The sequence below is a fragment of the Acyrthosiphon pisum genome, chromosome X (genome assembly GCF_005508785.2).
Source record: "Acyrthosiphon pisum isolate AL4f chromosome X, pea_aphid_22Mar2018_4r6ur, whole genome shotgun sequence".
NCBI lineage: Eukaryota > Metazoa > Arthropoda > Insecta > Hemiptera > Aphididae > Acyrthosiphon > Acyrthosiphon pisum.
The window spans coordinates 3,596,313-3,608,869 of NC_042493.1; the positions used below are offsets into that span (position 1 = coordinate 3,596,313).

The 12,557-nt window shown below is 25.3% G+C and overlaps 1 protein-coding gene across 1 annotated transcript; it reads right to left on the reverse strand.

Annotated features, from left to right (window-relative positions):
- Positions 1–6,238: 6,238 nt before the first annotated feature.
- Positions 6,239–11,907, reverse strand: LOC100162514 (tetratricopeptide repeat protein 19 homolog, mitochondrial). Its single transcript, XM_001949954.5, has 3 exons — positions 11,236–11,907; positions 8,857–9,119; positions 6,239–6,904 (listed from the first exon to the last, which is right to left on the reverse strand). Exons 1-3 carry the CDS (start codon positions 11,512–11,514, stop codon positions 6,400–6,402), a joined length of 1,047 nt encoding a protein of 348 aa, XP_001949989.1. The 5' UTR covers positions 11,515–11,907; the 3' UTR covers positions 6,239–6,399.
- Between the last annotated feature and the right edge of the window lie 650 nt (positions 11,908–12,557).

The following is a 12,557-nucleotide window of genomic DNA, read 5'->3' on the forward strand; positions in this document are numbered from 1 at the left end:
GGGACTGCCACGGCAAAGCTATTGCATAGCAATTTTGTAGCAATTATGTATCATGTAATTATGACTATATTTATTTTTGTATGACATTAATTCAAATTTTTTTGTTGATAATGGTAGATAAACACCGTACGGAAATATTTTATTTAAGACTTTTTTGCTTAGCAACTGGTTAGACTGTAAATAACGAAAATAATAATAACATCTTACGGTCACGCTTTTTCGTTACAAAAAATGTTTTTTCAGTCACCACGCCAGGCCCGCGATAAAAGCTATACAATAGCTTAAAAAAAGACAAATAATAAAAAAACTGCCTAAATAAATAAACTACCTAGGTTTTGGAGGAGTTACAAATGAGTTACTTGGTTCTTCTATTGTAACTACCTCATCTGCATCAGAAACTTCAAGTTCGGTGAAGCCATCAGACGTACATGATATTTCATTCTTATCAGTCGGAGAATTTACTTAATATACATTAAAAAAAATAATGTAAGTTATAAACATAATTAATATACTTGATAACCAAGCCCGGATTAAGGGGGGCAGGGGGGGGGGGGTGCCATGGCCCCCGGGCCTCGATAGTTAGAATTTATTTAGGGGCCTCTAATTTGTCCATTACTTTTTTCGTCATAAGTTATGTAACACTAAATAAATCACCTAAAAAAAATCGATAATTATTTAGCTAGGAAAAAAGCTTGTAAATTATAATTTATAAATAAAGTGATACATATTTATTATTTATTGCTATATACCTAATATCAGCTATATATTATATTTATTATATCACGTACCTATATTAAATAATGTATTGCGGGGTGAAGTGACCGGCCAACGTCATATGAAAGTATACCAAAAATGATGAACCCTTTAAAGATTGAATCTAACTTTTTACTTTTTTAGTTATCGGCAATTAACTTTTTTTTATCAAAACCATACATGTCACGCATTTGTTTATGTATCTTCAAAACTTTTAAACATTTTGGCATAATCTTATTTTTATTTTAGAGCTATTTAATTGTCCTATCAACTAACATACGCAATTAAACCATACATGTGCTAATTATTTTTATAAAATTAAAAAAAAAGAAAAAAATTGGTAAAATTAGTATTTTTAAAATTGTGCATTTATTATTAACTGAGTTTTTGTTTTTTGTATTATGACAACTTCAATTTACCGAATAGTATAAAATTAAACGATTGACGACCAATTAACTTACTTAATCCTAGGAAAACTAAGATTGTGACTATTAACAGGAATATATTATAAAAACCAAACTTTCAAGGTATACTAGGTATAATAATGTATTATTCAGTATAATTCAGTATAATTCAGTAAAATAATACAAAAAACAAAAAATCTATACTAAGTTATAAATTATTTGTAATAATACACGATTTAAAAAATACTAATTTTTGCCAACTTTTTTCTACTTTTTTAATTTAAGAGGATGCTATCCTTGGATTTGTTGTCTTCGTCTTACACACATACGACATAGCAAATTTTCGTTCACTAGTTTCAATAGTGAGCTGTTAGTTTTGATATTAGAGTGATTTGACCTATCGATTAATTTTCTAGATAATAACATTATCTGTGCTTAAAGCGTTGGGCTTTTATTCGATATTTTAATTTTCAAGCGAGATATGAGCATTTAAAATTTTTGATACTTCACATACCCATATCTTGCTTGAAAATAAAAATTTTGAAAAATCGGCAACGCTTAAGCACAGATAATGTTCTTAGCTAAAAGTTTTAAAATAGGTCAATTCACTCTAGTATCTAAACTAACAGCACACTATTGAAACTTGTGAACGACAATTTGCCATGTCGTGCGTGTGTAAGACGGAGACAAATGTATGAGTAACGTCCTCTTAATAAAAATAATTAGCACATTTCTAGTTTAATTTCATATGTCGGAGTGTTGATAGGACAATTAAATAGCTTTAAAATAAAAAAAAATTACATCAAAATGTTGAAAACGTTTGAAAATACATAAACAAATGCGTGATATGTAAAGTTTTGATAAAAAAAAAAAAATTGCCCATAACTTAAAAAATAAATAAGTTAGACCCAATCTTTAAAAGGTATTTCTTCATTATTTTTGGTATACTTTTATATGACGTCGGCTGGTCACTTCACCCCGGAACACATTATAATATACATTAATTTTTTTTTTTTCGTACAGGGGCCTCATTTAAAATGTTGGCCACTGAGCCTCAAAATGTCTTAATCCGGGCTTGTTGATAACTTACATAGAATATCTTGTAAGTTATTTCATTCTTCGTCTTCATAGATCTCAACAACATCGACATTGAATAATACTTTACACACTTCTAATAATGTATTAATATATATACTTAATGCTTGATCATATACTTGAATATATACTTGATGCCCAATGATATGATTAATTTACCACTACCCATATTCAAAAAAAAATTAACCACTGGCTACGATATGAATATGTGTGTAAAACTTAAAATTGTATGTAACATACTAATTTAACGTTTGTAGTAGTTACTGGAATTATTTGTATGATTTATTTATGAAAAACTCTTTATTTGTCTTTTAAATATGTAACATGTACCTTAAAACAATAAGAATTATTTGTAATCTAAGATAACCCATGGGCCTCCACACGAGTTTTCCTCAGTGAGGCCCATTAATCTTTCGATATTAATTTAAATAAAAATAAATAAATAAAATAAATACTAGGTATATAGTCTATAATTTATTTATTTTATATTATTTTATTTGCAGAGAAAAACTCTGGTGGAAGCTCATTGTATATTGCATATACATGTATAAAAAAATGTCTGCAAGTGGGTGTCGCTCTGCTGTACAGTAGGTTACAAGTAGATTACTGTATAATGGATGGTGTTAAATTTGAATTCAATGATATAATAGCATTGTATAAGAAAAACTATTCTGAGCGAAGACGGTCAGTCAGCCTATTATTTATTGATATCACTAAGTATGTATTTGATGATATTATTGTGAATAAAGTAATTTGTATATAATCTATTTACATGGAACCTTGTTTTAAATTTTCAATCCTTAGTTATAAAAGTTGAACATTTTATAAATTTTTAACTACTTTGAACTTTAATTAATGCTTATAAAAAAACTGTGTGTATATATTTTAAATATTTTTCAACTGCTGTTGTAACAATATATCAGAAGTCTTATATTAAAATGTCATGCTTTTTTACGCAACAAATAAAATTTTATTGAAAATTATAGAAAAAAAAACTAAAAAAATTCAAAACTGATAATGTCCGTAAACTGCTCAAATATAAACAGAACATTTATAAAATTATATAAAACAATCTAATGAGTTCAACTAATAATAGCTTGTGCTGAGTTCCCCGAAGGCCTGAAAGCTCTATGTAATTGAAGATCAACTACTATAAATATCATGTGATTTAGCAATTAAATTTCTTTTGACGTCTATGGCTATTGAAAAAAGTAAAAGAAAAATTCTCCCAGTAGCAGAAGCCCAATTTTAATTTAGAAAACATATTTGAATTTCTTATTCTCTTTTCTAGATGCAACTGCATATTTTTTCCTTTAGCATTTTTGGGATTTTTGCTGGTAATATTTATAAATCTTAATAGTTTGAAGCTAATGGAAAACTCGTTTCTTGATTATTAGTGCATATTTAATGCTTATTTCATATTTATTATTTATGCATATTTTTAAAACATTTAAAATTTATAGCATATTGAAGCAAAAATTAAAAAAAAAAATAATTATTTATTTTAATTATATTAAATTATAATTTTAATAATTAAAATTGATTACAATATTTTTTTTTTTTAGATACCTATCTCTATAACAAGTTATTTAATTTGTTTTAAAATATTTAATACATACAGTGAAACCTCAATAACTCGAATCTGTTGGAGGCGAAAAAAATTTGAGTAATCGAAAAAAAATATTTGAATAATTGAGCAATTTTAAATTTTTTACCACATAAACAATTATTTCTTTTGCATAGTTTGTCACTTTTTATTGTATAGAAATCAGAGTTGTAGTTTAACTTATAATGCAACAATATTAAATAAAAAAAAATAAAAATATTATGTTTATCAGTACATTTTTTAATTGAAAAACAAACAATGCAAATTTCTTCAACTAAAACAGTAAACCTTGATAACAAATAAAAATCATTTTTAAAAATTAAAATTTATATAACTAATTTCCAACAGTTTTATCCGGACAAAGAGCCCTAAATAGGTATATCCTATTTGTATATATTATTTGTAATTAATATTATATTTAAAAAAAATTGTAATCATACTTTTAGCTATTAGGTATGTTAATATAAAATATTAAAATGTATACATTACATTAGACTTATACAATAAATAAATGCTTATAATAAATTAATCGAAGAAGATAATTTTTTATATTGTTTCTACATCTTTACACAACATAATCTTATAAAGTTATGTATTATAATCATGATTTGTTAAACTGAAATAAAATTTAGTTATAAGTCATAAAAATGTATATTCATTATTCATCATCACGAATACTAACATCACGAGTTAAATATTTTTAATAAATAGGAACAAAATATATTCATAATACTATAATAGTTTATTTAATATTAAGTCATACATTTTCAAAAATATAAAGAGGTTGAGTATTAAATTCTTCATTAGAATTACCTATACTATATAGTTCAAAATATGACATTAATGAAATGTGTATGTAATTAATATTAAATAATGGACTAGAGAAAAAACATACAATTTCATAAATATCAAAATTATTATTATGGATAATTTAAATAAATATTAAAAACAACTATATGAATAAAAATTATAAAACAATATTTAAATTAGTGGTAACTTTCTATTATACAACTTCAGCTACTTAATTACCTATATAACATAAAATAGTTTAATGTTTGAAATAATGGAAAATATAAATAGATATGTGCCACATCATAAATTAAAAATTGTGAATATATATTGTAATTTTAAAACAAAATGTACTATGTTATACTACCATATTATACTGTTATAATAATAGTATACTAATTACTAACATACTAGTACTTATAATAAGCGAAAAAAATAAAAAATAAATAATAAATAAAACAATAACATAATAAACAGGTTAATATTATTTAAAAATAAAACGATAATAGTAATAGTTTGTATCATAAAAATAACATTTCTAATATAATTATTTATTCTATGAAAGAATTGATTAATTTTTATTTGGATTTAAATATAAAAATAAATGATTTTGAATATTTTTTTAGCTATACAATATAATTTAATTATAAATCATAAATATTTTAAACAAAATGTTTTCAGTACTTTAATTTGAGTGAATAAAATTCTCTAAGCTACTTAATTATTTATATATAGCTAAGGATGAACTTCATTGTTATTATTACATTATTTTATTTAAATTATTTATATTAATTTTTTTTATACATACATTTGTATATAAAAAAAAAATATTGATAATTAATTATTGTAAATAATTTGAATGTCAATAATGCCTTCATATTTTAAAAACTATTTAGATTATAGTACAGTGTCTAATCCATATAAGTGAACAATATATATGTAGGTTTAAAAAATAAACTTGTCATTTCTGAACTTATAATTGTCTTACTCGTATAACACGATATTGCGTGAATAGATACAATACAAAATTTAAAACTCATGTTTTATGTTATAGTATTATCTAAGAATAAATCATGAATATAATAATAATAGGTAAATAAAACATCTAAACAATTTAATTATAATTTTAATCATATTGGCTATAGCTGAATGTCTATTATATTTTACTGTTACGTACCAGAAAGTATCATGACATTAAGTCTTGTGTTAAAAATAAATATAAATAATAAACCCATACTTTATCATTATATAACTTGACACACAAAAAAAAAAATTAATTATTATTTAAGATAATTTAATTTTTGGTGTACAAACTTTAATTAACTTTAAATTAAATTGTATAGTAAAATAAGATGCTATAAAATTAATCGTTACTCAATATAACTGACAAGATCCTTAAACTTAAGTTAAATAAAAAGAAACAGTATTTAGAAATTCAATAATCAGCCAGTATAAACAATACAATTATAAAATTATATAAAACGATCTAATGAGTTAAAGTAATAATAGTAATAAAATTTAAACCTACATTAAAAAGTTCTAGTTATATTATCATTGAAAAGACCTATATGAATGATTTTTTATTTTAAAATTTGATATAACATACAACCTTTCAATTTATTTCTTGTACTCAATAATTTCATACATACATATATATCTACAATAGAAAATTATAGCAATAAAAGATTTGAAGAAATAAAATACTAATTAACATTTGGCCTACAAAACAAAAATAAATTCACTTAATAAAAGTCACTTCATAGCACTTTTTATTTCAGCTAAACAAATTTCTGCTTCTTTTTTGCCTTCATCATAACGATGTCTTTTAGCATTTTTCATTCCTTCCACACAATTTTGTTCCGCTTCTTTTAACATTCCTTGTTTTAAGTAAATGTTACCAAGGTTTATATAAACCGTCGAAAAATTTTCCATGTCAGGAAGATGTTGCCCAATTTGTTCTGCCTTTTTAAAGTAGTGCAATGCCTTATCTAACTTTCCTTGGATATAGCATAGGGTTCCCAGATCATTCAATAAAATGACATTCATTTCAAATACTTCTCCATTCAACTTAACACTAGCATTATAGGCCTTTCTAAAATATGCTCTTGCGTTCTTAGTTTGTCCTTGGTTCATTAAATAACGAGCATATGCATCTAATGTTATAGCATATAAACCTAAAACGTCTTCGTTTTCAGGATCAATTTTAAGCTTCTTCTCCAAACGTTGTACACAGTATATGTAACCAATTTCAGAATTTCTGAAACAAATTTAAGTACATAAAATTATTAAACATTTAATAATTAATAATATACTAATTCTTAACCGGCTATAAGTTTATAAATAATATTTATTTTTTTTTTATTGAGCTTAAGCCTGGCAACTTGGCCATTAGCTGTTTTTTTGTTAGTAGAGGGGGGGAACTGTTTGAATGGTTGGTTGAAACACGTTTGTATATTTGGCAAGGATTTGTAGCTAAAGATGGGCGACCACCTGGGAGCTACCAACAACAGCATACACTCCGAGTATTTACGCAGTTGAGTATACGGACCGCCCCACACCGCGCCACATAAATATTATAAATTATAATTATGTTATAGCTTAAGAGGAGGCTACACCCACATGTGTTGTCTCCGTCTTACAAATGCACAACATAGAAAAACCTGTTTTGTGTAGGAAAGAACCGAAAAGGCTACAGTGATAACTAAGAAACGAGATTTAAAAAGGAGAACTTTGGCTGTGCAACATTGTATTTGATATCGTTTATATGAAAAAAGTTATTCAAGTTTGAAAATCACTAACAATAATGGTTTTTGAAACAGACAGAACTTTTTTCATATAAGTGATATCAAAAAAATAAAAACAATGTTGCACAGCCAAAGTTTTCCTTTTTATGTGGTGAAAATTTAGTTTCTTAGTTATGACTGTAGCCTTTTTGGATCTTTCCCGCGCAAAACAGTTTTTGCTATGTTGTACATTTGTAAGATGGAGACAACACATATGGGTGTAGCGTTCTCTTAAGAGAATGTCGTATAATGTATTATAATATACTAATATGAGTGATTCAAACTGAGATCAAAAACACAACATGTCCTAACCAACATCACTCAATACACATTTCTAAAAGATTGAAAGTTGTTATTATATAGATTTTTAGTATACATAAATAAATTTAAAATATTTATAAACATTTGTTAATTTTTAAAATTTTATATTTTTATTATATTTAATAATCAAAAAATACAAAAAAGTCTACATTACAGATAAATATCACTTTTATTTGTATTATACTATAAAATTTGGTTGGTCTATGGCAAATAATTATATAAATAGGTTATGCTTTTGGTATAAAAAAGTACTGAACATTTAGTGAATCAATTGTTGAATATTTTAACTTGATAGTTATTAGTTAAATATGTTTTATTTATACATTAATTTAAACATAATTGGCCCATCAAATTTTAATAAACCATTAAATGGATAAAATTTTTTAAACAGCTCACTATACTTGTTACTTATAATTTATAAGTGATAAAATATTTTGAGTACATTGTTAATTTATAATTGTAATTCACAAGGCTGGGCATTAACGAGTTAAAAATTAAAATTAAGTTAAAACGTAAAGTTATACGTAACGTAACGTAATTAAGTTAATTAACTCGTTACTTTTTTTTTCAAATTAACTTTTAACTTAATAAGTTACTTTTTTTCAAGATTAACGTGTTAACTTAAAGTTAATTTTATTCCAAAAATATCTAAATTAAGTTAATTTTCGTCCGAAGAATAACGCAAATTTTTAATGTGTTTTTACTTTGATGTATCATTTTAAATTTACCCAGTAATTTTCTTGGACGTAAAGAAAAACTATCTAATAAACCATATAATATGACTGGAATTTTTTTTTTTGCAAATTAGCAAATTTTAACTTTACAAAGTTTCAAAGTTAACTTTTAACTTAACGAGTTAACGAAAAAAAATACGAGTAACTTTTAACTTAACTTAACTTAATTATTTAAAAATAACTTAACTTAACAAGTTAAAAAAAATCGTTAACTTGCCCAGCCTTGGTAATTCAGAAAATACTATGAGTGCTAAAGGTAATTAAACATAATAGAAGTAAATTTATATTTGTATTTTATTTAGCATAATATTTAACAAAAATTAAAAATCAAGAAAGAAAAATGTATATTATATAGGTAATAAAATAATTACTTATAATCTTTTTGAGCTTCGTAAATTTTAGAAAGTTTAAGACTTATGTGTAGAACGTTAAGATCATCTTCAAGGCCTCCTTGATCAAATAACCGACTAATGACTGTGGTAAATAGATTTTTTGCTTTTTCATATTCCTTATTCATAAAAGCTCCATTTGCTAACACATCATATACATATGTAACACCATCAAAATTCTTTAAATCATAGGCCATTTTGAGAGCCTCATGTAATGTTTGTTCAAAAGCATTGTAATCGTCATTCTAAAAGAAACAAAACAATATTATAACATTATTATTTATTATTTATTTATCATGAATAAATTGAATTATTTTATATGAGAGTGTGTGTGCTTGGTTGGAGAGGGGAGGGATGTTGAATTATTGTTATGGATGCTCATAAAATAAATAACAACATCAGTAAGGGTTAATGGTAGTTAGTTCCAGTGCTATAATTATTAAGTAAAATGTAAGTAAATGCAGATAAAATGTATCAACATTAAAGTATTTATATTTAATTTAATAAACATAGAATAAGGTGTAAGAATCGATCATAGTTGTGCTATCTATTTTATGAAATGCTCATATTATTATGGTATTAGTTATTACTTATAACTTGTTACTAGTTTGTATGTGAAACACATTAGATACAAGTAATCAGTGACGGATTGGAATTTTGGACCAGCCCGAGAAAATAACTTTTTAATGGTCAACCAGCAGTCATTATCAGGGTATTTGTTGGAGACTTGGGAGCAAGTGTATGCTTAAAAGTGGTATTTATATATTTTATACTTTAATGAGCCGGTAATATTTATTGGCATTTTATGGCATATTCATTTTTTCTACAATAACGATTGTGTTATAATATATTAGTGAGATTTGCATACACAGCAGACGGATTGGATCAGCGTGCGATCAAGTAAAACTCAGTGCGCCACTACCTCATTATTGAATTGGGCCAATGCTATTATAGTCATAGTCATGGTTTTAATATTGGAATATTTGTGATAGCATTGTTATTCATTAGTTGTCGAATAGATAACTGATAAATTTAATATTTTAAAATCTACTATAATACTTTTTACATATTTTATTGCACAAGCCATACTGCTGTTAATAAATGTTATTTTATATTAGTTGAAAATATGTATGTTCTATACTTCCAATCTTTTTGTATATTTCTACAAATATTAATTAACCAATTTTTAATTTAATTTAGAGTGCAAATCTTATTACACATGAGATTACTTAATAATCACGTTGAAATCAAAGATATATATGAATCAAATATTCATTTGGAAATTCTGAAGACATTCATAGTTCAGATAAAATTATAAAACCACCAAAATTAATGCAGATTTTAATGATGATGTAAATTCCAGCAATATTTTTGAAATATCTGATACAAATACTCTAGATATCCTGATCCCTACTTTTGATAAAACAAAAATTAATAAACTGAAAATATTTTTCCAACTCCATCCAATTTTATCATGATAAAGAAGAAAAGAATTTAGCTTTTAATCTTACCGAAGCTAATGAGGGTAAATCTATACAGACATTCAGTCTATCTTAAAAATGTTTACAACAAAGTCAGTTTGTAAGAACTGTATTATTAAGAAAATTTAATTTCACTTGACCTACTTAAAATATATATGCACTATTTGAAAAATACTACAATATTACTATTTACTTACATACCAAAATGTAATCTTACCAATAGGAATAGACAATATTAATAATACAATAACGCATATTAGCATAAAAGAAAATAATCAATACTTTAATCATAAAATTAACCTTTAACAATAAAATGAATTGTAGATTTTTAGATTTTACTGTCCACAGATGTTGATTTTTTGGTTAGAGTTATTGTTATTACTTATAACTTATTAATTATCATTCAATTTCTGTTATACTGTTATAGACGTTATTGTAATATGTTTTATTCATATTAGCTATTGGCCTATTGCTCTCTAGTTTGTTTTGCAAATTGCAATTCTTGCTACCTATGAGAAAATATAACGAAATACCAATAAAAAAAAAACTGTCTCTAGGTACTTAATTATTGTTAGTTAACACTTAGCAATAGGCTCTAGTCGTGGAGTTTGGTAGCGCAAGCAGCTTCCTAGGAATTTCCCAATTTCCAAAGGGCCCAATCTGTCCCTGCATGTAGTATTAGTGATCCAATGAAAAACACTTTGTGTAGCGTCCGAGGTAGTGTCTATGTGGGAGTATTAATTAACATAATCATACTAATAACATGATGAAGAATTAATTTATAAAATAAGCACCTAATAATAATAATAATAATTAATCAACTGCAGTATACACAGGTAAATACTATATTACATTCTAAATAAGTTAAATGTTTACTTACTTGTAAATGCAATAGGCCTCTTTTAATGGTATAGATTAGTTCTTTATCTTTATCACTCTCGTCAAGTCCAATTAAACCAAGTAATGAAAATCCAAAGACTATTGATTTTGCTGCATTCGTACGATTTGACAGAATGTATCTTATAGAAGTTTGTACACTTTGTTTTGAATTAGGAAACGCTAATGTTTGTTTATAACTATTGATCGATATATTATGTTTGACAACAGGAAAAATTCTTTTTATGCATTTAACTAGTCTTGTATTAAATAAAAGAGACATACCTAATGACAGTAGTGTTTTTTTTTTTTAAAAATAAACGTTATTGGTTTCAAGTTAAAAACTTGACATTAAATTACAGATTTGTATTTATCAATAGGTACTTTTTTAAAACAATTAATTGCTGTCAAACATACTTATGTACAAAACTTACTGTCCCGTAAAATATTGCACCGTAAATCGTAATAAGCGATGTCAATCAACCTCAGCTCACGTACAAAATATACAACGGCCGTACTGTTGAGTAGTGTGTGTACTGTGTAGACCGAAGTCGACAGTAGTAAGTTGTAGTCTGTAGAATTTAATCCAACGGCAAGTGTCAATTTGCAACGACTTTCAGTAGGAGATTTTAGATCGGAGCGGGCGTTAGTGCGTTACTCCGTTTCTTATCAATTATTGTCAATCTGTTTTATCAGCTGGTGGTATTTACTATATTTTGTTATTGTAAAATGTAACTCCTATTATTTATATAGTTACCTATATAATTTGACATGATAATAATAATATTAATATTATGATGTCGTTATGACGTCATGTCAATTCACGAGAATTACGATAATATTTTAAATTCAGAAGTATTATAATATTTTATTATTTTAACAAATTAAATATTACCTAGGTTCAAAGAAGGTTAAGGTTAAACACTTAAATGAGAAAATTATCTCGTAGGTTTGTTTTCTTTGTTTTCATTTTTTTAATCGTATTTATAATCAATGGTTATAACTTATAGGTAGGTAGGTAACTTTACAGTTTACAATCTTACGTTTAAATTTGGTACCTAATAGTTTAATATTTCACGTTCATATTAACTTATTTTTAAAAACCGTTTTACGTGGCAAGAAACCCACTCAGGCTTTAATATATTAAAAACCATTATTTTCACCATGGAAAAAAAACTGGTTATGCAATAGGTAAAGTTTTTTTTTTTTATGTCACATAGGTATAGGTAGGTAAGTACCTACAATTTACAAACTGTGAATAAACGTATCATTTTTTTCATGTTTTTAATACTAGAACTTCTCTAAATGTATGGTTAAATTATAGTT